At 39.3% G+C, this 26,396-nt stretch overlaps 1 protein-coding gene across 1 annotated transcript in view; it reads right to left on the bottom strand.

The window, feature by feature from the left end:
- Positions 1-3,880: 3,880 nt before the first annotated feature.
- Positions 3,881-26,396, bottom strand: part of gabrr2b (gamma-aminobutyric acid type A receptor subunit rho2b) — a 47,548-nt gene continuing 25,032 nt past the window's right edge. The window contains exons 3-9 of the mRNA XM_036582375.1: positions 26,300-26,367; positions 17,599-17,822; positions 13,338-13,420; positions 12,923-13,063; positions 9,054-9,206; positions 6,886-7,094; positions 3,881-4,975 (exon numbers count right to left, since the gene is read on the bottom strand). Coding sequence (XP_036438268.1) covers positions 4,667-4,975; positions 6,886-7,094; positions 9,054-9,206; positions 12,923-13,063; positions 13,338-13,420; positions 17,599-17,822; positions 26,300-26,367 — 1,187 coding nt within the window. The 3' untranslated portion in view covers positions 3,881-4,666. The remainder of the gene's footprint in view (positions 4,976-6,885; positions 7,095-9,053; positions 9,207-12,922; positions 13,064-13,337; positions 13,421-17,598; positions 17,823-26,299; positions 26,368-26,396) is intronic.

Consider the following 26,396-nt stretch of genomic DNA (forward strand, 5'->3'; position numbering starts at 1 on the left):
AGTTTCTATAATGTTGATAATGGGCTAAAACTAGAAGTGGGAATCTCTAGGCACCTCACGATTCGATTCGATTACGATTCAGAGGGCTGCGAAGTTTTAAAGCAAAGTATTTGTAATGATCCATAATGAATTTACTTCCAATATCTTTTATTAATAAATCAAATGCAAGTGATGTGGCAAGTGAACTGGAAGGCTCTCATTCACTGCCTTTGGAGCACATGAGACGCTGCTGCCACTCATCTGTGATAAAATGCGCAGTTACGGTGAAATAAGACCCAGTGGCAGTGGATGTCCACGCAGCGCGTTACAGCCGTCCTACCCGTTTTTAGTGACTTTATAACTTTGGTTTTGGTCTCATTATAGAGACAGGGGGTAGGGGGTGGGTGGGTCACTGTGTCAGTAAAGTATCTTTGAGACGTGACGTGTGCAACAAAGCGCGAAAGCCCTGTTTCGCAACAACTGAGAATTGCTGTGCAGACTGCAGGTCACATAGCAATGATGCATTATTCGCATTTATAAGTAGCGCAGTTGGTTTCCTGGCAAGTTAAATCTGCAATGAGAGACTGTCAATCAGTAAAAAGTCGCAAAAGATGAAGTCGCTTCTCTTCCGAATTTTCTCGTTCCACCTTAAATGGTGCCGCATTTACATTCGGCACCTCAGTCAGAATTTAAGGTGGAATGGGAAAATTCGAACAAGAAGCTGGAGAATGAGAAGCGACCTCAGCCTCGTAAGACAGCCGAATGTTGAGAGACGTTTTACAAGAAACTGCTCTAGTTTTGAGGAAAAGTTTTCTGGCAGAGATTGGAGGAAAGCAGCTATAGCTAAAGCTTAAAGCAGAGCAAAGTAAATCCGTGTTTTAGTTTATATTGTTTAGCCTAAACTAGGACATCATCACAAACTGAGACATACTGGGCATTAAATGTTGTGGCTCCCAAGGTGGTTTGATTTTTGTTGAAAGGACAAAATGGCTTTTCTTATCATTTGGATTGTGACTCCTGACCTAACCTCATATTAAACCACTCTGAATGACTTCATTTGCATCTCAACCATTTAATTAGCAGAAATCAATAGTGGAATTTACCTTTAATGTAAAACTACCAAAACTCAACTGATTCGAGTAAAACGTAAAGTGGTTGTTTTCCAAAACCCACTTAAATCAACTCAGTTAACTGAATGTTAAAGCATAGGTGAGGCTCAAATACAGCTCACGGCTAAGGCTGCTCATTGCTGACTAAAGTTTTATGTATTCTTAAGCTCCATCTCAGAGAGAAAATAAATAAATTGGCAAAATGATAAGATATTCAGTGCTGTGTTTTTTTCTTAAAGTTGTTCTTGAGAAAGGTCCTAAGAAAAAGTCTATGCCTTTGTGCTGTTCTTTGCTTCTGTTCTTACCTAAGAATAAATCCCAAATAAGAAAACATTGGTGAATGTCAGAATCTCCGTAAAAACTGCAAAAGAGCGTTTGAAGAAGACATTTCTTCTTAAGAGTGGTTGGTGAATGAGGCCCAATTTTTCTGCATATTACTGTATGATGAATACTTTGAAGTAGAACCCAGTGGCAGTTCTAGAAAATTGTTACCATGGGTGGCAAAGTGGTGGAACAATAGGCCTGGCAATTGACAATTAACCCTCCCATTCAAGGCAAAGCACTACACAAGAATGCATGAACTGGGGAGGTGCAAACACCCACCCCACAGCAAGGTGGAAGCCAATGACATGGCAGAAATTTTGAGGTGGCATCTGGGATGGGCAAACAGATTTCAGAGACTGCCCTGGCCACCCTGGCCACGCTTCTCAGAACCTTTACAACCACGCATACTTAAACCAATGAACTGAAGGAGACAGTTAAGCTTTGGTTTGCAGTTTGGTGATTGTTCAATTCTTTTGACTTTATTAGTCAGCAATTAATCATTAATTGGTAAGCCTAAAATGAAACACATAATCCATCAAAATATCAATTATTGCCCGGTATAGTTCTGGTTCTGAAATCTGATTGGCTGAGCTCCATTTAAAGCCATTGTATAACACTTATGAGCATGTTCATCAACCGAATTCAACTGTATAATTAAAAAGCTTTCATTGGTTCCTATGGTTATATACATGTACATGCATACATAACCATGTATATCATGTAAACAGCCTAAAACTGCATTAAACATTCCCTATGTAAGAAAATTTCTCTTTTCTTAAGCAAAATAGTCTGTTTGTAGCCTATCTAGTATTAAATCTCCAATTCAAAAACAAACTTGATAAACCTGCCTGTTTTGATAGGAACCGAATTAACATTTTTAGTGATAGCATTGCTCAAACAACTGTTTATTTATTGTTTAATCAGTTAATCATTTACATCCCTACTTCAGATATACTGTCAAATAGTGGTCTAAGTATGGACCACCAAATATCTAGGTGTGAAACTTCAAAGTGACCAATTTCGGACTTTTCAACAGCATAAAGACAATAAAGCAAAAATAACTTTTTGTGTTTTTTTGACTTCCCATTTTAATGTTTTAATATTTCAATGTAAGGGTTTAATACACTTTGTATATAATGTAAAAGTGAGGGCTGTCCACAAAAGTATTTTATTTCTTTACAATTCACTGAAAACAGTAGCATTCATTCACTCCTTTACGAGTGCTCTTCATCCACCGTCACAATAGATGATGCTAAAAGAGTTGAATTCCGTCAGTAATGAATGAGTTTTAATACACAGGTAGCAAAGTAATGGAGGCATATCTCAGAAGGCTCAAAAAAGTTCTTAAAAAAACATAGTTCAAGTAAAATGTCACCCATGTGAGAAAACATATATAACCCAGCCAACAGGCAGCACCTAAATACTACATTGTACACAGAGCCCTGTACAGCATCTCCAAAACACATCATGGTATGATGGTTAAAATGAGTGTGTTAGTATTCCAAAAAATGAATACATATCAAAATACGAACCATCAACCATATTCTGAGATGAGATGTGCTTCTCATGAGAGATGACGGTCCTATAGAAAGTGCTCAAACAATAATATATAAGAATATGCCTTCACCGGCCACATTATCAGAAACCCCCACCTTGCTGGTGGACACTTAGAGACCGGGGCCTGTATGTTGGTGCACAGTTTACATCAGTCATCCTTGTCAATGTTGGCCAGTTTCTGAGCACAGAGTCCCTTTAGGCTGGATATTGTTGGGTGGTGGACCACTCTTGGTCTAGCAGTGACACCACTGTGTCTGATACACTCATATTAACCACACACTACCACACTGCTTATGCTAAGAATGGTCCACCAGCCAATGTCTAGTCAACAGCAGTCCTGTGGTCAGAAACTGGCCAATGTTGAGAAATATACAATGTGCATGACAACAGACGGTCTATAATTGTACACCCATATAGACGTATAAGATATAGGACTGAGCAGAAGCACCCTCACTTTAGTTAGTTTCGCGTCAAAAATGGCCTTAAAGTACAAGTTATTCATTTTTAAGAGAAAGAAATAGAGAAAATGGACAATGCACTGTCCATCCCAGAGTCCAAATCTCAACATCACTGAATGTGTTTGGATTACTTGTATCATGAGAAGCAGCAAATGCAACCAACTTCTAAGACTGAACTTTGGAGGTGTGGAAAAATATCCCTGACAAAGCATGTTTCTAGAAAAAAAACGAAGTTGTAATAAAGGGTGGACGCACTAAAGACTGAAATATATATATATTATTTGTAATTGTTGAGGCTTTTGTATGATTTTCTAATATATATTTTCTTTCCAGACACTAAAAATGATTACCTTGTTGTGTATGGCTCTTTTGACTAGAAATGAAACAAATAAAGGGTGGTCTCTGACTTTCGCATGTTACTGTAGGTGCAGCTCATAAAGTGGCCAGTGAAGGGAAGTTCATGGTAGGTGTTTCTAATAAAGTGGAGGATGTGTGCCTGTCTTTTAAATTAGCATAACTGACCAAAACCGCAGGACTAGTTGTATAAGTCACTTTTCTGCCCAACAAAAATCCATTAACCTGCCTCACTTCATGCATTGGATGCTGGCACAGTTGAATGGAGGTAAAGTAACGCTCCTCTTTTGAACTGTAAGATTTAGTGTGGGTTTTGGAATGCCACAGTAAGCAATAACAGCTAGTAGCGAGACCAGCACTGAATTTGCAGAAAGCACAGAGTTTCACAATTAAAGTCCAAACACATACAGCTCAGCCATGGCGGAGGCGTGACGTCAGCACAGCCAGGAATTCAAATGAGGAGAGAAGTGAGCCAAGCCGAGGAAAAGCTGATGTAAATCCCACTCAGCGGTGCATGCCCTGTAACACAAAGAAAAACTGCTGGGTAGATTTGAGCTTTTAGAAAGTCCCTTGTGGTAGCGCCATTCAGACTTTACGGCGCAATGTGAGGGGTCCAAGCACTGAAATCTCTTATTGCCACGTCAAAAGTTTCACGATGTTTCCACAGACATTACATTACTCCTTCATGAGATGAAGTACATCCAGTTATTCGAGAGCCCAATTATATTTCCAGCGGTCTTGTTTCTTGCTTGGTTTGTTCATGTACACCAAAAAGCATGAAGTCTTTAGATTTCACTAGTATCTACAGCCAGAAGCACTCCAATTGCACTGGGACGGCCTGATTTACAGCACTCTCTGGGCCTGTATTCCCTGCTGTGAGGCAGCTCAGCAGTACACAGACCAGTAGATGAGGTTGAAGAAGATATAGGCCCCAGGGAAGATCATGCGAGAGTAAGTGTCGATGGCGTGAGTGTTCTGGATGATGCGGAAGCCCCGCAGGCCTTTCTTTTTCGTTCCCGTGGACTCATTGTCTAGGGACAGGTGGACCACCATGCGCTCCTGTTTCTCAGGGGGCTCCTCGGTGGCCATGGGAGCGCGGGTGTACCCTGCCAGGCTGTTACTGTCAGCCTCGCTGTATGTCCCGTCCAGCATCATAGTCCTGCCGTGGGACAGGCCACAGGTGCAAGGCAGAGACTGTAAGACAAAGACAAATGCTGTCTTGAACAAGGTATGAGGCTTATCGTATAAAGTCAATTTTATTTATAAAACACATTTTAAACAACAACACTTGCCTAACATTCTGTGAAATATCAGTGCACAAGACAAATAAAAACATGAACCAAACTCATGGCCACCCAGCATACATATTTAAAAACAGTGATTTAAAACAGTATTTGTTCTATTTTGACTCAAAAATGTTAAAGGTAGAAGCACACCTAATGTTCAGTGCACTGTCTAAAGGACCCCTGGATTTTCCCGGCTTTGAGATTGGTCACATCCTGGCTCCACCCACTTTTTATCACAAATAGCTTGTTTCTGGACTCATTCTAGTATATCTACCCCTTTGTTTGTGCTATCTATGTTTCTAGTGGTTTCCCATGTTTTGACTCTTGCTTCTTATTTTATGGTTTAGTATTATTTGTATTTTTTGTGTTTTCAGTTTGCCACGAGTAAAGCTGTCTATCCTGCCTCACCTTGAGCGTTGTACACAGTCTAATACTAAGAAAAGATGTTTTAAATTTATTTGATTTAGAGGGGGGCAATAAGACAAATATATCACATTGCAATACTTCAAGAAATCTTCTGGAAACATAATGTCACGATATTTATTTTTTCAGACATCTGAGTAGTTGCAAAAAAAGAACCTGTACTGCAATGTTGTAAAAAATACTATCAAAAACTGTGAGCACAATGATTTTGCATACTGTGTTGCACTAATTCCAGTTAAACAGGAGTAATTTTGCTCTTTTTGCAATGAAATATGCAGTTGGTCAGTGTTCTTCAAGTACTGACAATATCCTCGACATGTTCAGTTGTACTCTGACGTAATTTATCATGATACTGATATATATTCTCATATTGCCCAGTCCTAACTTGATTTAAATATGCACATTCATAAGAAAATCATGAGGAAAAAAAATATATGTTAAATTATATAATTATTGGCAAAAATACGCACACTGTGTTGGCTATACATATGTAAATGATGTTCATACACTCTTAGAAAAAACAGTATGAAACACAGGGCAGTACCCCTCTTATCACTGGGGTGGTACCCTCAAGGGTACATCTCAGTAATCGTACCTGGGCACAAAAGTCTTTAGATGCCCCCTTTATTATAAAAAGCAAAGACCTGAAAAGTGAGATTAAACAATATTCAAAGTTCAAACTGTCCTTTGACCAACACTGGACATTTGTTATTTTTTGCTATGTCCAATATTCTACTGTTTATTGTAACGGCTTTGACTCAATTGGAATTCAATTTAAGTTTTCTTATCTTTGTCTTTCAAGCCAAACCAAGTCATAACATAAAAACAGAAGCCCTACACTCACTAAACAACATTTCATACACCAGTAATAAATGAAAACAGAAACTGGCCTGAAAACAGTACATTTTGGCAGCTAGAGGTCTCTGAGCATTGGCCCTCCTGGACCGGTCAGTAATCTGTCCCTGGCTCACAATGTGCATAAATTCAGTGTTCCATTTACAATGGCTGCAGGTTATCATGCAAACCGTGGTTAGCCCACGAGCCAAAAACTGCACCTTTGGTTTTGTACATAACACATTCTGGAAGTTATAGAATAGTTTGTCAGTGCTTTCACAGAGTGACCTGATTGGTTGGTTTAACTGCATAAATTTAAAGAAGCACTTAAACAACCATTCAACCAATTGATTCAGGTAGACCCAAGTGTCTTTATTTACATGCAGCAGAATGGGTAAAATAATGCATTCATATTAAGAATATGCAGAATATTAACGGGTTTTCCACAGTGATAAGCTAGTAAAAGTTTTTTTTCCCTGTGAAATCTGATTTCCAAACTTGCGAGTGATAAATACAAATGATAAAAATTAGAATCAGAGGCAGGCAATAAAAACAAGTTACCTGTTCTCTCGCCTTCTCCCTGAGTTTGCGCTCTTTGCCGTCCTTTACTGTGGTCAGATAATTCACAGCTGCATACTCGAGGACGGAGAGGAAGACGAAGACAAAACTGACCCACAGGTAGATGTCAACGGCTTTGATGTAGGACACTCGGGGCATGGAGGCGTTCACCCCCGTGATGATGGTGGACATGGTGAGCACCGTGGTGATGCCTAAAGAAAGATAATGCAGTAATTACTCTGTTGCAACATGTTCAGATAAAAATCTTTTGAATTTTCTTCAAAACTCCTCAACTTTGATAGGCCATTCTGTAACAAAGCTGTAATAAAGCTGTAACAAAGCTGTAATAAGGCCACAATACCGTTGCAGTTGTTGAGGTTTCTGTGTAATTTCCTGTATATATTTTCCTGCATTTTTTAACAGTGAAAAATGAATAACTTTTATATCATAGTCATTTTGACTGGAAATTAAATTAAGTAATAATAAAAAAAGTGTTCTCAGACTTATGCACAGTACTGTATATACTTATGAGTTATCAGTACTGTTTGCTCATTCTTTGTAGCAGAAGTTCAGTAAAGTTTTTGCACTCAGTGCAGTTTGTAAGTTGTAGAGCTGAAATATTAGGTCAGGTTTGGGCAATCCATCTCCTAGAATGCCAGAGGATATGCAGGTTGTGGTGACATCCCTACACAGAAGCACCTGTGTCAGCTCATTCAAACTCTAGACACAGGTGTGTCCGATTAGGGTTAGAACTGTATCCTGCAGGACTGTGGAGTAGGCCCTGGTCCACTTCGCTGTTCTGTGATCAGACTCACTAAACAGACTGAACAAGTTACTCTGAATGGGCACATTAGGTAATTCCCAATCCCAACGTAAACAGGTAAAAAGTGAGCAAACGCCACAAATGATCTAAAACCAAGTTCAAGTCGTCCAACAAGACAAGACAGGTGTTTTAAAATGCAGCTGGATCAATGTGAACTCTGCAGCTTTAGAGCATTGGATACCAACAGGTGTTGAAAATGTCCAAACTGTTAAATTATTTCTTGATCAGTCAAAACACATCAAGCTTAGAGTGCCTTGGTGAGATGCTGTCATGGATTTCTTATTATTGCACTCTATGTACAGCATCAATAACTCGACCAATAAAGAATCATATGGGGAAAAGGTTTAGAACTCTTCGGCTCTCAGCTACAACAGAAAAAATTGATTTCCTGACCGAGTTGCATCAATAATGCAGCTTGACCTTCAGGTCAGGTTTGTTTGGGTTTGAACGTCATTTCCCTTGTGATGCAAATGTTTGAACACTCCAGTTTAAATACATGTTTTGTTGATTTTTTAAGTGAAAATAAGTGAACAAAAACTCCAGCAGCACTGCTGTGACTGATCCACTCATACAAGCACAACACACTAATACGCCACCACCACGTTGGTATCTCTGCAGTGCTGAGAATGATCCACCACCCAAATAATACCTGCTCTGTGGTGGTCCTCTGAGTGTCCTGACCATTGAAGAACAGGGTGAAAGGGGGCTAACAAAGTATGAAGAGAAACAGATGGACTGCAGTCTGTAATATAATGTTATGGTGAATTTGTACATCTAGACCATGTGAAACCTGTTAAACGACCTGGAACATAGCAAATCGTATTTGAACCCACCTATTTTTCAAATGAGAAAAAATACTGAGACATATGACTGACAGGTGTTTCTTGTTGCCCAGGTTTGCCCTGTTAGACTAATTGTTTAAACAATCAAAAGTTTTGAATATCTGCTCGGTTTCACCTGTAAAAACTGTATTTGCTGTTAAAAAGGATAAACCAACATGAAGACCAGACAGCAGTCTATGGGAGAAAAGCAAGCCATTTTGACGCTGAGAAAAGAAGGAAAATCAATCAAGCCATTGCACAATGATTGGGCATAACCACTACAACAATTTGGGATGTTCTCAAAAAGAAAGAAACCACTGGTGTACTAAAAACAGACATCAAACTGGTTGACTGAAGAAGACAATAGCATTTGATGACAGAAACACTGTGAGAGGTGTGAAGAAAAGCCCCAAAACAACAGTCAGTGACATCACCAACACCAGTAAGAATCAGAAGGGCATTTCAATACTCTTAGGGGAGACTGTATGTTCTAAAACTATGTATGACTATGACCTGGGCTTAATTACCTAAGGAGACTCTGGCGGGGACGGCTCGGCGGTCGATCCAGAAGGACACCCAGGACAGCATGACCATCAGAGTAGCAGGAAAGTAGGTCTGCAGCAGGAAGAAGAAGATGTGTCGTCGCAGGGTGAAGTTGATGTACAGTCGGTTGTACCAACCTGAAGGAGAGGACCAGAAGAACAGATTGTTCAAAGCCAAGATACTGAGCACATTTTGTATTCACTCCACAGAGCTGGAGTTATTTTACTGTAAGTGGATTAAAATTTGTACAAATTGGGTCAAAATACAAACAAACAAACTGTTTGCAGATTAGCGCAATCTGACCAAAACTGAAGCAGATGTCTCTTTCGTGCCATGTCTGAACACGCATAAATTGTGGGGAAAATATAAACATTTCAGCTGTCAGCTTTTGATTATAATTCACAGTAATTTGAAGACCAACACCAAAATCTCCTCACATCAGCCCTGGAAAGTAGCTAACTTAGAGGGGCATTCTGGCCTAATACTAGCACAGTGGTCACCAACCCTGCTCCTGGAGATCTACCTTCTTGTGGGCTTTAGTTCCAACCATATTTGATCATCTAATTTTTGTCTTAATAAGTCCTTGATTAGCTGACTGAAGTATTGGAATTGTGCTGAATGTGAAACCTGCAGGAAGGTAGATCTCCAGGGTTGATGACCACTGAACTAGCATGTTATTTGTTGCACTGTGTCATAATGCAGGGCAACATTACATCCCACATCCTCATCCATTTTACATTATTCATGAATTTCTATCCTTTCTGTGTCTTCATCTCTCAGTCTTCTCTCACTACAATACCCAGCATGCACTACGCAAACTTGTCATACAACCATTGGGAATTTTCCTAATGGTAAAGAAAACCACTATGATGGCTTACTAGCAGAAACGTTAGCTGTCCTTTCGCATTCGCTAGCCAGTGGGAAAACAAACAAGCAAACAAAAACAAACATTCCAAACAGCCCACCCCAAAGCAGTTGTAGTTTTTCCAAAGTTCCTCCCACCTTCAAGATACATCATCAGAAGGGTTTTTTTTCCTAGTAAACCAGAAAATCTCATTCTAGAGAGCTATGGCACCACTATAAGAGGTAAGTAGGCATGTTCACAAAGATGAAACAATATTTAAATGCTTTTCATTTTGCACCGAGTGCCCATTTAATAGCATAAGAACACTGGTAGCATTACTTCAAGCCTTGTTTCAATGGACCCACAAGAGATTTTCAACTCTTGATTATTATTTGAAGAAATCTGAAGGCCATAACCAAAACCTCACCATCAGCCCTGGAAAATATCTTAATAGCATTAGAGGACTGCCAGCTTTTCTTCAAGCCATTTCAACAAACACATGGTATTATTGTGGGGAAAGCAAATGCAGCTGTCAGAGATTTATACCTCTTGATCATTATTTGAAGACCTCCTCAGCATCAGTCTCAGCAAACAGCTGCAAGCTTAGTAACATAAGAACAGTGCTAACATTACTTTTCCATCTCTTTACTTCCACAGACAAAAAAGGGTTGTAAACTGAAGCCCCGAGCGCCGCCAGAACAGCTTAATGTCAATCCAACCAGAGGTGTCAGAGTAAATAAAGGCATGAGCGTTTAACCGAACTGACAAAATCCAACTTTATATCGTCAGAGGACCTTTGTTGATGCTGACACGCTGTACACAGTCAGCACATAAACAGATTCTTCTACAGTTCTTTTAGAGGTTATTCTAAAGCTGAAAGTTAGTCTGCTGGCTAACACTAGCCCATTATTCCATGACTGGGGGGCCATTTGTGTTACACTAACATTTCATTTCCAATTATCAACACCGCTGTGCTTATGGTAAGCGTTAGCATTCACTACACTACCACAGAAATGTAACGTTACAGAGCCATGGACATGGTTTACCTTTTTTAGGTAAAATTCTACTGTGCACCAGACACTAATAGGTGTGCACTAGATACTATGTGGTGAGCACTCAATACTACCAAATGTAAACCAGATACACATAATATTTAGTGAGCACATAATAGCATCTGGTGAGTGCCTAATAGTATCGGGTATAGCATATAGTATATCTAGTATGCAACTGATAGTACTGGGTGCTCACCACATAATATCTGGTGCTGACCTGATAGTATCTGTTGTACATGAGATTTTTACCTAAAACACAATACTATCAGGTGTGCATTTGATACTATGTGGTGAGCACCCAATTCTAAAAAAACGCCCACCAGATACACATAGTATCTAGTGAGCACCTGGTAGTATCTGGTGCGTACCTTATATCGGGTCCTCACCACACGGTATCTACTGCGCATCACTGCGCATCTGATAGTTTTGGGTGCTCACCTTATAGTATCTAGTCCATACCTAATAGCATCAGGTGCTCATAACATAGTATCTGGTGCTGACCTGATAGTATCTGGTATACATGAGATTTTTACCTAAAATGCAATACTATCAGGTGTGCAATATTATGCATCAGTTGAGCACTCAATTCTATAAAATGTGCACCAGATGCATATAGTATCCAGTGAGCACCTGATAGCATCTGGTGCATATCTAATAGTATTGGGTGCACAACACACAGTATCTAGTGCTGACCTGATAGCATCTGGTACCTACCTAATAGTATCAGGTGCTCACCACGTATTATCTACTGTGCACCTGATAGTATCGGATGCTTACCACATAGTACCTGAAGCTGACCTGATAGGCCATAGTATGGCCTGTATGAGATTTTTACCTAAAGTACAATACTATCAGGTGTGCACTAGATACTATGTGGTGAGCAGCCAATTCTATAAAATGAGCACCAGGTACACATAGTATCTAGTGAGTGCCTGATAGCATCTGGTGCATAGTGAATAGTATCAGGTGCTCACCACATAGTATCTAGTGCTGTCCTGATAGCATCTGGTGCCTACCTAATGGTATCGGATGCTTACCACATAGTATCTACTGTGTACCTGATAGTATCGGGTGCTCACTTAATAGTATTTATTGTGCACCTAATAGCATTGGGTGCTTACCACATTGCTGACCTGATAATATCTGATGTGCATGATATTTCTACCTAAAACGCAATCTTACCAGGTGTGCACTATTATGCATCAGGTTAGCACCCAATTTTATAAAATGCGCACCAGATGCATATAGAATCTGCATTTACAGCATTTAGCAGACACTCTTATCCAGAGCAACTTACAAAATGTGCTTTGTTGTCTTGCTTTGTTGGAAGTATCTTTGCTGGTTACAAATAGGTTAGAGAGAATATCTAGTGAGCACCTGATAGCATCTGGTGCATACCTACTAGTATCCGGTGCTCACCACATAGTATCTATTGCACACCTGATAGTATCGAGTGCTCACCTAATAATATCTCCTGCACACCTAATAGCATTGTGTGCTCACCACACTGTATCTGGTGTTGATCTGATAGCATCTGATGTGCAGAAGATTTTTGCCCACAATACGACACTATCAGGTGCACACTATATGTTATGTTGTGAGCACCCAATTCTGTAAAATGCACACCAGATACGCATAGTATCTAGTGAGCATCTGATAGCATCTGGTGCATAGCTAATAGTATCAGGTGCTCACCACATAGTATCTAGTGCTGACCTCATAACATTTGGTGCCTACCTAATAGTATTGGGTGCTCACCACGTAGAATCTACTGTGCACCTGATAGCATCGAGTGCTCACCTAATAATATGTAGTGAGCACCTAATAGCATCAGGTGCTCAACACACAGTACCTGGTGTTGACCTGATAGTATCTGGTGTGCACAAGATTTTTACCTAAAACAAACAAATACACCACGCCCCATCTGGGGTCTGTATAACGTGGCAAGAGGTAGTACCGGTGCTGCTGTAGAAGGCCAGTCTGGAGCTGGTGTGGAACTTCTGAATGAGGAACTGAGAGAGAGAGATCCTGTCGTCCGTACTGAGAGACTCATCTCCACTCTTCCAGTACAGCATCAGATCCTCATCTGTGTAGGCGTCTGCACACAGAGCATTTGACTAATATGTGTGATTTTTTACAGTAATATTTCCCCACAGTGCAGCTGGCAGATGTAAAATTAACATGAGCTAATATAAAATTAGCATAAAATTGCTTATGTATGAAACATATCCACAGTGCAAACAGAAGGGAAAAGATTTCAGTCAGTATAGAAGGTAAACTGAATATAAGCTGATGTAAAATTGACATAAAACTGTTTGTATAAGACATTTGTATTTGACTACTAGCTTATGAGGAAGAATGTAAGTTCTTACAGCTCTCCAGCTCCAGTGTGCAGGTCTGTGAGTCGAGAGGGAAGCGGCTGAAGTCCATGTTACAAGCTGCCGTTACTGTCACCCTGGACAACAGAAAAGATGCAACGGTCACAGCTGCATTTCAAGACTGACCAGATGTGAAATAAAATAGAGTAGGTTGTAAACATTGTAAAGTTTCCCTGTCTTAACTAATATATCATCAACAGTACATTTAGAGATGTTGTTTTTAATTAAAACCTTCCACATTTTTTTCACAATAATATTAAGTTTCATTCTGCAAACCACTCGCTTGATGTTAAAGCTAATCATTACTAAATTACTTTAACCTATGAAAAAACAGAAACAAGACACACTACATAACTTCTATGATGTAATATTTGAAGAAAAGTGCAGCAGCAGACCTACAACAAATTCCAAACAAGCTTTTCAGTCAATTGCTGTGATGGCAAAACGGCTGAACAAACTGGAATTAGCCGGAACAAAACAGAAGTCACCCAATAATATTGGCTGTGAAATGTTTTCCAGACTAGCTGGAGCAAAATGATGTTCAGGTTAATCTGAGCTGAACCTGATATTGTGACAGTTTTATGGCTCCGACGCAAAAGGGTTCTACTTTTTTGGTGGAAGGAATTCCCAATATTAAGGTACTTTTGATACAATGTTCAGGGCTTCTTCGCTCTACTTTTTTCTTTGTTTTACAGAACCAATGCATAAAAGAAATAAAACACTCGAGGACAAATAACAACCTAGCTGTGATATTTCTTTCAGCTCATGCCTGCGACCGAATCACAGCCACAATATTATTATGTGCACTACCTCTTCAGTTGCTCTATTGCTTAATTCCATCACTCTATAAAAGAAGCTCCATTCTGCTCCAACTGCTTACAGCTGTGTTTCACCTGTATTTGCCTGTACTTATAATGGTGTGGCCTTTTCCAATAACGGTGTAGAAGAAGTTGCATCTCTATGTGTTCACCATTTTGTGTTTTGTTCACATTAAACGATATACACATGGACAAAAGTATTGGGACACCCTTACTAATTATTGGGTTCAGGTGTTTCAGTTACACTTATTGCTAACAGATGGATAAAATTAAGCACATAGCCTCGCAGTCTTGATAAACAAACACTGGCAGTTGAATGGGTCGTACTGAAGAGCTCAGTGACTTTAAACATGGCACTGTCATAGGATGCCCCCTCTGCCACAAATCAGTTTGTTAAATTTCTGTCCTGTTAGATCTGCCCTGGCCAACTATAAGTGCTATAATTTTGAAATGGGAGCAACAACAGCTTAGCCACAAAGCGGTAGCCCACACAAAATCACAGAGTGGGGCATGGCGAATGCTGAACAGTGCCTATCCTCTGTTGAATCACTCACTAAAGAGGTCCAAATTGCCTCTGGAAGCAACATCAGCACTAAAACTGTGCATCAGGAGCTTCACAAAATGGGTTTCCACGGCCTTGCTAAAAAAGCAAGGTCCACAAAGACATGGCTGGGTGATTTTGGTGTGGAAGAACTTGACTGGCCCACATAGAGCCTTGACCTCAACTGTATCAAACACCTTTAGGATGAACTAGAACGGAGATTGCAAGCCAGACCCTCTCGTCCAACATCACTATCTGACCTCAGAAATGCTCTTCTGCATGAATGGTCAAAAATTCCCACAGACACACTTCAAAATCTTGTAGAAAGCTTCCCAGTTCTTTAATGGATGTATTATTGGATAATTTTACATTGAATTAATGGATTTAGAATGGGTTTTCTTAAAAGCTCTTGCAGGCATAATGTGTAGGTGTCCCAATACTTTCATCCATACAGTGTATGTATGGAGTAAGCATTTTGGGTGGCTCACACAATGCGCTCACTGTAACTATGACAATGCTGAAACCACAGCATATTATATCTCGCCTTTCAGAAAAAAAATAACTGGAAAGCATTCCTCTCTGGTAAAAAATAGGCTCTTTTTAAAAATGCCCACATTCTGACCACCTTATGGTCACTAGACTGGAAGTAAAATATGTGCTTGTGCACTTCGGCAATGCTAGCCAACATGGGCATCTGATAGCTGGCGTGCTGAGCTGTCCAGTGACTTGGTAGGTTGGAAGCACTGTTTAAACTGGCTGGCAGGGGGTGTGGGGGGTGGGGGTGGGGGGAATTTGCTACAACTAAAACTTGGGGGGAATGTTGGGTAGAAAGTGGTTTGAGGAAAAAAGATAAATATTACTGATTTAGAAATATATGAGTCTATTTGAGCTTCTATTCAAGGCAGAGGTTTCAATGCAGTTTAAAGCATTCAGTCATCATGTATATTGAGGTGAATGCTCCATTCAGAATTACTTGTGCCTTTGCTGCTTGACTGGTATAAACTTCTTAATGACTTTTTTATCACTATTTCATCGTTTATGGATTCAGAACTATGAGCTGTTTTACCACAACATAGTAATGCTTTGTTTTCATATTACATAAAATCATTTAGATCATGCAAGCTGTATATGCCAACCAATTTTTGGACAAACCTAGCAATCTAATTGGGTGGGCACGGCCCCCTGAGGCCAACCCACAGCAATAGTACACTGTAAAACAATAACTGCACCAATTTCATTTTTATTTATGTCCATGATTCTGGTTTTATCTAAGCCATTTGTTCTTTATGATATGAAACAACTCATTTAATATAATGGACTGCCACCTCAATGGAAACCGTTTATAATTACTGAGCTGTTTGAAGTTTGCTGCAGAAGTGTGAATCACTGAAAATTAGAAAGTAACTATGACTCATATAAGGTTATTTAAGCTTGAACCTGTTAAGTCACTTAATTTTTCGAGGCAGTAAGTTTGCATGACTTTTTCAAGCAAAGTCAACTCATTTAAGTCTACAGTGTAATATGTGGCACAAAAACAAATTAAAATCTAATAATGTTTTCGGATCATGTTCTGTACACATCACAATGAATGCGATCACAGCTTTGAGAAATCACACTATTAAAGCAGAAGAGTAGACTAAAAGGCAGTAATAGCTGCTGTTTGCCTCAAGAGTAATTCAAAAACAATAAAATCCTACAAATGCTTTGCTATCATCACATTCAATGCAATTCCAAAGTATCATAAAGAAGTGGAGAGCACAGCATTTAAAGTGGGCTTTTTACACCATGTACTCAAAAGAAAATTCAGACATTTCCCACAAGCACTCTGGCACGCTACCATGGCTGCATCCTGATGGTGCCACTTTGAACGCTCTTATCTTTTCATGATTAATATGAAAAACTCAGCCTAGTGGTGTCACAATCGCCATCACAGAACAGAGAGGGTTCAGAGTAACATTCACTCTATATGATGATGTGGGTTGCCGAATAAAGCAGTAAGCCACGAGAGGCCACTTCACGAGACACCGCAATAAGCCATGAGAGGTCACTAACAACACCACTTAACTGTGGTAAAATCACTGGAACACATGACCTCAAGTGGTTTGATGCTTTTAAAAAACTGTGACAAAATACAATATTATACAAAAGGTTATCACAATAAATGTTTTATTTGTACTTTAATTTTATACTAATGTTAAAACCTTATACTCTGGTCATGTTGCTCTTTTGTTATTGTTTGCTGTCCGGTGTCGACCAGAGGAAGATGGGTTCTTCTGGAGTTTTGGTTCCTCTCCAGGTTTCTTCCTCTTGCTCTTAGGAAGTTTTTTCTTGCCACTGTTTCTACAGGCGTGTTCATGGGGGCTCGGACCCAAACTTTTCTGTAAAGCTGGTTTGCGACAACACCTGTTGTTAAAAGCGCTATATACATATACCTTGAGTTGATGTTCTGCAAAGCAGTGTAGTTCATTTAACAATAGGCTCTGGATGCCAATCAACATAAGACCACTCTTCATTTATTTCACTGCCAGTCAAAACAGCTATTAAATACAAGTTAATTAATATTCAGGAGATATTTCTGAGGAAATTAGAGATCATATAATCCACTTCTAATCCAACAAAGAAGCACTGTCAATCTTAGAACAATGCCCTGACCACCAAACCTCAACCTCATTGAATGTGTTTGGGACTACTTGGATGGTGAGAAGCAGAAAATGCAACCAACTTCTAAGACTGAACTTTGGAAGCGTGGAAAAATATCCCTGCAGATTTCTCTGAAACCTGAAAGCGAGTCTCCCAAAAACAATGGAAACTGTAATAAAGGCCTTTAACTTTACTAAATACTGACAAATGTGATGTGTAAATGTGTAATTATATTTATATTTGTACATCTCCTCACCTGAGACTGTACAGAACGTGTCCATCAGGATAAACCCTGAGCATGATGTTGTCGGTGGTGGTGTCGTGGATGAAGGAGCGCTTGGAGTGGACAAAGAACACATCAGGGACCCAGATCTTCTTCACCAGGCGGCCATCAAAAGTCATGCTTTTGTTGGTGGTGCTGGGGAAGGAGAGTCGCTCGTCCTTCCAGTAGTGCCTCAGATACAGTGTCATGGTGAAGTCCTGAGACAGAAGGAAGCATTTTATTGGTCAAATATCTCACAGTAATGCTGACCTACACTCTACAATGGGTTCTGTGATAGAAGAACCAGTTTAGGTTCCTCAGGGAGTTTGATGTGGCATGTAAACATTGTTAGTTTCAAAATGTACCATTCACTCTTCCGTCTATATGGCGCATTAATCGAAACAGCCCATTCAAAATAGATTTTGTGATGTCACCAAAAACCAAAGTATTTACATATATCTTCCAGACTACAGCAGTTTGGCCCCACTCATATATTAAAAGAGAAGTTCTTTATATATGACAGTCTTAAAGGCACAGTAACAAAAAACAGCCTGTTAAATTCAAAGGGATGAACAGAGGTTGGAAAATGGTCGTATAAAAATAATACTGTTTTTGGTAAACAAAAACACACATAAACAAGTAAAAAAAGGGAAATGTCTGTATAGGCAGGCCTATGAATGTTTGGACATTGACAAAGTGTTGATAATTTATCTGTCTGAGAGAGCATTTTGGAGTTTAAATTAAATAACGATTTTGAGCTCAAAGTGCAGCCGTTCAGCTTTAATCTGAGCCCCTATTTTTAATGGTTTCTTTGAATTTATTGATGATGTGACTGCGGACAAAAGCAGCAGCTTGAATTCTAAAGTGTACAGAGCTAAATCTGCTCAGATTCAGCCAAATGTTTTAAAACTCATTACACAGCACTTTAAAGTGCAGATGGACAATGACCTAAAACATGCTGTGAAAACAACCCAAAACTTTTTAAAGGAAAAAAGTGGAATGTTCTGCAATGGTCAAGTCAATTACCTGACCTCATCCAATCGAGCATGCATTTTACTTAAGGAAGCCAAAACTGGACATAAAAAAAAACACCCCATGAACAAGCTGGAGCTGAAGACGTCTGCAGTAAAGACTTGGCAGAGCTTCACCAAGGAAGAAACCCAGCATCTGGTGATGTCTGTGGGTTCTACACCTCAGGCAGTCATTGACTTCAAAGGATTTGCAACCGAGTAATAAAAAGGTTAATTTAATTTATGATCATGTTACTTTTCCAGTTTGCTTGAGCCCCTAAAAACGTGTGTGTGAAAATGGTTTTAATTCCTACACATTTCAGTCAATTTAGATATAAATACCCTCAAATTGAAGCTGTTATTATTTAATTTAAACTCCAAGATACTATAGAGAGCTAAAACAACAACCCCCAAATATTTGTGGACCTGACTATAGACTTTTGGCCTTTAATGGATCTCATATGGCCTGGGAAAGAAGCCCACAGAGCAGTGCTGTTATTCTACCACTTAATGCGAACCAGTAACATTTAAGATTTATGTTTTTGGCCTTTTTATGAGGATCTACCCTTTACTCATGGGCTAGTGGGACCTTTTGCTATGCAGAAGAAGGTCAGATCTTCAGAAATCGTCCAATATATTTCTATCATCCAGTCCTGGAGACCCACAGTCTAATACAATTTAGTTTTTTACTACTCCACGGATGACTCAATTTATAAAAGGCTAAGTTATGATGCTGGAAAACAAGAAACAGTGGACTCTCCACAAACGAAGACAAAACATCCCTCCTCTAATAAAGTATTGAAAAAGAGATATTGATGGTTAGTCTCCTCACAGAAGCACTCGGGTTACATCGGGATTCTGACTGCTATAAAAATGGCTGCATTGTCTATAATCTTAAAATTAAAGGTGCCCAAAAGGGGTCTTTGGAGGGATTTCATAAAAGAACCATGGATGGTACCTTAAGGGAGAATCTTACAAAATTTCTTTTCATGTGTGGTAAACCTGAGTGGTTTCTAGAGACACTTGTGCTTCCCTATGTTTGCAAAAATGTGATTCAGTTCACTTTTATTACATGCTTATAACTTGCCTGAATACTATACATTGAGAATACACATTGAGACAACCTGTTAAACTCCTAGATTGTGACAAAATCCACTTATAAAACCCCCCCAGAACGCACCCCAAAATTAAAGTACTACAAAAGTAATACAATGACAACACAAGCAAAACAGCCTAGCTAGCAACATGCTATCATTAGCTAACAGAACTGTTTTTCCCCTGTAAGAGGTAATGTTTATTCTTACTCATGTAATGTGTTCTCTGCACATGCTACCCACATCTACCTGTTTAGGAGCAGGAGTTTCTGGGGGTATTTTTAAGTCGTGCTAACTTGCATTACCTCCATGGGCAGGCTTACTGTTTATTAGCTTGACAATGTTGATGAGTGCATCATCACCCCTACATTGAGATCCCACTGAGTTTGTTCCCACCCTAATAGGCCCCAGATGTGCAGGTAACGTTTGATTTGGCCCATTAGAAACTTATCCAACCCCATTCTCCCTACTCAATGATAAGATAAACATATTGTGTACAATGTAGAACCTAGTAGATTATTATTTTCCTTTAAAAGTTGTATTTTTGAAGTATTTTAGTAAGAAAATACAGTGTAAAATTACAAAAAAAACTCAGTTTGAAACCTGCCAACAGTTGCAAAGGTTACAGTGAACTCACTCAAATATGACATTTTTCTGGCATGTTGGAGAAATTTCTGTTGGTCACTTGCTGCATACTGTTCACTATTTTTGGGCACAGCCAGAATTGGGCAGTATAGTAGGACACAGTGCAAGACTTATTATTGTTTTTAACCTTGAACCATGATAAACATACAGGAAAAATATAGAAAAATAAACAATCCTCTCTTTTTAGTCCATAATTTCAATAATTTTTCTGATAATTGTCTGGTTATGTAGTAAAGAGAGTGGCAACCTAAAGCCTGGGCCCATAGACAGATCCTTAAAATCCCAGCCTTATTACAACCTAAGGCTCACTGAAAATTAGTACACGGGTCATTCTTTTGTTAAGTGGTTGCACAAAAAGAAATGATGTTACATCAACACAATGGCTTTCTTCAAGTTTACTTGGTTTGACAATTATAGTGTTCATGCAATACGTTTCTTTCATGTGCAACAACCTGACACACTTTAATCATGTCCATTCAAAGCACCATGTTTTTTCAGTGCTTATTATTCATCACCTACAAAGACTACAATGCAAATTAGCATTTAGTTATAGAAATGTGCATTTGATGTTTGGACCTGCTGGTGGATTTTCAACTTCTGCATAATACAATTGTTGAAATAAGTAATTCAGAGTGGTTTGATTTGGAATTGTCCGTTATAGAGAAACGTACTGGGTGCGTATACATGCACTTAATAATACGATAGCTGAAGAAAATCAGATTTTGTGAGTGAGCCGATCAACGCGTTTACATGCACTTGAGTAATCAGATAATGGGAATGGAATGTAAAACTCAAACTTCATGTCGTGGCTTTTTTTAAAAACACACTTTCTGAGGTTTTATATACAATGTTAATAGTGATAAAATAGTGGTAAATCTGAAAAAAAAAGGATTCTTTAGGATTTTTTGGCCTATTTACACCCTCCATGTAGCATCACTTTAAAAAAAACATCCATTTTAGGCCTAAAACTTGTCTCAAAACTATCAGGCATCAAAATCCTAATGTTTGGCTTTCTGTGAGCAGCTTTTACAGGCATTAAATGCTCTGGACGTCTGCTTCCAATTACCACCAATGTAAACTCATTAGGTTTCTCTAGAATGGAGCACATGAACCCACTCTGAAAACCTTTTGCTACTCATTAAATAATACAGAACTGTGAAAAATCGATGGAATTCCCCTTAAAGGGGCTTATAATTTCTACTCTGCATCAGATTTGGCAAGCCATGCGGAATCACTGTATTCCAAAACTGCAATATTACCATCTGTTGGCATGAGTTTAGCATATCTGCTTCCTCACTAGCCAAGATCACAGAATGTGCCCTGGCCATAGCAGATAGGCATCCTGATTGGTCAAACCCCATGGACTACGCCATCCTCAACACCCCCCAGCAGCTGGTTCTCCTCTGCTCCCTCCTTACCACGTTACATAACAGCAAATCTCCACTGCCACTCGTAAACATTAGCACCAATACAATAAACCCAAGCCCAGTGTTTTCCCATATTCCAGCACTGAGAAGCTCCCAGGGCTGAATAGACCCATGCGTGCAGCTGCTAAGCTAGGTTAGGCAAGGCTAGGCCTATAGAGTAGTGGCACAAACTGCCTGGGACCTTATTTAGAAGCCTTCCAGCAGCAGCAACTGACAGAATTTATTCATACTGTCTGCTTTAATATCGTTCTATAAAAAAAGCCATGATCCAAATTAAACGTAATCCTTGGTTGTCCTCCCACATGGAAGCTTACACAACATCATGATGACAGTTTTGAGTCCAATTTGTGGGCAAGAACAGAAGGCCGTTTTAATTTAATTACCATGCTACCAGCACGTGGCCCCACATTAGAACACTAGCTTTAGTGTTCCTCAGTCACACTGTGCATTGTTTAACAGTCAAAGCAGTGAAAATCAGTTCACCTGCCCTGCTGTGTTCATACGCTCGCGTGAAAGAGGTCGCTAAGCACGAGTGAACACGTCTTCGTCTTATTGTCTCAGTGTCTTATTCAAATTCAGACCTAAAAGGGAGCAAAGGGGTTTGGCTTCATTTAGTGGCAGCACTGAAGCTCAGTGGGCCATGCTTAATATTGTTTGTGGTGCACATCGGACTGCATGTTTGCCCTCAGTTTGATATGATGTGCATGGCTGAGCGTGCCGTTCCAGCATGCTACAACGTCACAGTGCAAATTCAAGAATCTTCTGAGGTCAGTGGCAGTGGAAGGCATATCTTCTCAGTTTCTTAATGTTTTGTTCTTGTGTTGATCAAACATAAAGCCTACAAAAAAGGGCTTACTGGGGCGATGCCATAGAACAGTGGTTTTCAATCTGTGCAAGGGGGCTACAGATGTTTTTTTTGGGCAGTTTGTTATTTTTAATGTGAATGCAATTTGCATTTTTTGCAAACTGCATTTTTTTACTAAATGTAGACATTTAACCATTTTTTAAAAAATTGGCTAATTATTTGCAAAAAGTGAACATGACACTTAGGCCGACCTCATTTATTAGTGTGGCAAAATGCTTGCTGTGTTTACATTTTCAGTGCACATCAGTGTAAAGTGTTTCTCTTTGTTGATCATATCGCTGCTGTCAGAAAAAAACCAGTTTTTCAGTTTTTGACATCATTTAAAAGCATCTGTTGCCCTTTACATTGTGTGTACATTTCATGATGAATGGGCCAAAAGATACGGGCCAACATGACTTGAAAAAAGTTCCACTGACTTACATTAAAAGTAATTTTTTTTCCTTCTCCTGTAAAGGTACCATGTTGGAGATACAAGGTATTCTTCCGACAACGGCGATATAGAACTCATCCATCAAGTATAAATGGTCCCAAACAAGGGGTTTCAAAAGGAAAGACCCCAAGGCTGGGCCACCTACTAGTGAAACGGTGTCCGTACCTCAGATTGAGAAAACCAAGAAAACCAAGTATAAACCAAAATGAGGAAAATACAGCAAAAACTTCCTACAAAGATACCTAATGCTCCTCACAAAGCCAGCAAATGGTGACACTGGGTGGGCTACTTTTATTTTGGAAAAGTAAAAGGAGCATGAAGAGTTTCACCACCTAATCCAGGAGCTGTTCCTTTACTAAAGCCTTCGGATACAGCTTGGATATCTGTAAACCAGCTTGAGCCCCGTTTGAGCTGCTTCTAGAGATGCTTACAGCATCCCTGAGGAAGCAGAAGGTGAACAAATCCTTCTGCCATTTGTCAATAAGATCCAGTCAATGGGAGACGGCTGCTCTGTCAGCTTGGGTGTTGTCATGGCAACAGCAAAGACGATAGTGATTGGTCAGTGAATTCTTGTTGTCGCTGAAAGTTCGCAAAAATCTAACAGAGCATGAATAAAATAACATCATATTTTCTTTACAAAAAAATCCTTGAACAACTATCCTTTTTAAGAGTGCAGCCCTCTGTTAAAAGCAACTATCAAAAGAAGTTGATGGTATACAAAAGTTTACTGCACTTTGCTGTAGTTACATCTCGGCTTTGGCATAGACATGACTGATAAGCTTATGGCTAGGCTAACTATGACGAATAAAGTTAGGAAAGATGCTTTTTTCATTCGCAATATTGCTTTGACAAGCCAACATATTTGCATCTACTGAGCAGAAAATTGTTTACCTTATTATAGAATATGATGACTACCTCTCCCCTAACGTTAACCTGTTAGATCTAGCATTAGCTCACCCATTAACTTAACCTACAATGGCTAAATGATTTCTCTTTGCTTTTTATTGACTACAGCAATTTAGTTTTAATAAAAAAAGTAAAATTTTAATTATACTCTACTGCCAAATTTCTTTTGAAGTGCTGTCACATGTCATTAGCAGTATAACTGGGCCTCAAACCAACAAAAAAGCCATCTACACTCTTAACAAAAAGGGTTCTATATAGTACCAAGGACAGGTTTTTTGGCTTGCAACAATAGTGGAACCCTTTTTTGGTGCTATATAGAGCCCTTTACAAAAAGGTCTCATATATAACCGTCTATAGCACATTCTCCATCAATCTGAAGAACCATTTTACAGTGCAAATAACGCTTTAATCATGCAAATGGCTCTTTGAGTGTTCATGGTTCTATATAAAACCATCTTTTTTGAAGTCTGTAGAACAAAAGTGATAGCAAGAAAAAAAAAGCATCATGACACTGGCCATTGGGGGATTGCACTGGCCCAAATCCACTATGTGGGGTACACACAGAAGAGTTAGTGGCGAATGAGGCTATAAGGCTGGCCATTTGCTTTGCCATGACAAAGAAATTCCTCACCAACAGCAAAACATAGCTAATCATGCGTGCCATCAAACGGTTGTGGTTTAGATTGTTTGAAAAAGTTGGGAACCACTGCTATAGGGCAATGATGTTTATAAGCTGCTTCATGCAAGTCCAACTTGGGTCACTTTTTAGCAGAGAATCTTAGTTTAGTGTTGTTGTTAGCTTCAGGCACTGCATTGTACAAAAGTAAACCACTGCTAAAACCTGTCAGCTTTGACGTGGCTTCAAATAGTGAAAAACCTTCAGTTTTCAGGATAGAGTTTCTCAACCACTGGGCTGCATACCACAAGTGGGCTGTGAAGCACCCTCTGGTGGTCCTCAAACCAATATTGAGAAGAAGCAAGTGGTCCATAGTGGGCCAGTGATGGTGCTGTGTCATAAAAATCAGTAAGAAAAATGACTTAATAGTAAGAAAGAAATATAAAATGTTCTCAAATGGTAAACAATATTTATACAAGTCATGCAACAATGGTGCACAAAGCAGCATGTATTTTTGCCCCAGTCTCTAAAAGCAAGAAACGGTACCACAGTATCAATCGTTCACTCGTGACTGACGATTTTAGCCTAGTTTGCTACCATTCTGATTGATTTCAGGTATGAAACAACTTTATGTTTGCCTAATCCATTGATATTGAATGCTCAGTGATAGAGGTGGAAAAGGTTGAGAACCTCTGTGGTAAGGAGTTTAAAGGAAGAGGCTAAAAAACCTTGAAACTTTGTTTAGCAAGTATGCTAGCTAGCTAGTATAATAGCTAATCCAGCTAAAGGTGTAACTCACTAGAACTTCAGCCAGTTTAACAAGTCAGATAACTTAGTTAACAATCTAACAAACATCAACAAAATTAGCTATTGCGCTAGCTAGCATACTTGTTATATTCTAGCTAGCATATTTGCCATACAAATTATAGACTATCCAGCCATTTGAAGCTATTCTGCCTGCATCCTTTAAACACTGTATTTACTGTGTGTAGCACTCAGTTCTGTCCATCAGACTGAAGGTTTCCCTAAATGAAATGCTTATTATTTCAAGCTGTATGGAACCTGGCAGAGCTATGAGCTGCAGCAGAAATGCATTGATGCAAAGTATAAACAGCCTCAAAGACTAGATTTATACAGTCATTTTAGAAAGCTGTCTAATTGTGAGTAGGCTAAGTGTAAATACAGCCACACTGGAGACAAATTGTTAAGTGATTGTTTAGACGCTTCTGGATGTGGTTTGAAATGTGTTGTGATGCAGCGCAACCATATGGAAATGTATCTTGTTCGTCAAGCTGTATAAAGAATCTCTACTCCTTCTACATGTAGTCATTACTGCATAGAGCTGTTTCATTACGGAAATAATGACAGACAGCTAAACAAGAGCGGCATACATCATCTTCTATTGCCTTTTACACCATGAGCATCATAAAAACTAAAGCCATCTCTACTTATACTTCTTATAAAATGCATAACTGGACAGAACAGAATGTATATGGGGTCTGGGATCGTCTCAAGAGATTCCAGAAGAGAATTTCTTGAAAGTTGTACATACTAAGGGAAGGCACTGATGCTAATTAGAGTTCTATCAGCCTGACCAAGACACATTTATGTAGCCAGGTGTTAATATATTGTAGAAAATTCTTATCAGGACTGAGACCCATGAAATACAAGTAAAATGACAAGTTTGGGGTTATCAACTCACCATGTCCACTTCTGAGATGCTGTCCAAACTCTCCACTTGGACATCCACACCAACGGGGACTGCTGGACCTGGGGTGCAAAATTAAAGTTGTGAACAT

Source organism: Colossoma macropomum, unplaced genomic scaffold (genome assembly GCF_904425465.1).
Source record: "Colossoma macropomum unplaced genomic scaffold, Colossoma_macropomum, whole genome shotgun sequence".
NCBI classification, from domain to species: Eukaryota; Metazoa; Chordata; class Actinopteri; order Characiformes; family Serrasalmidae; genus Colossoma; species Colossoma macropomum.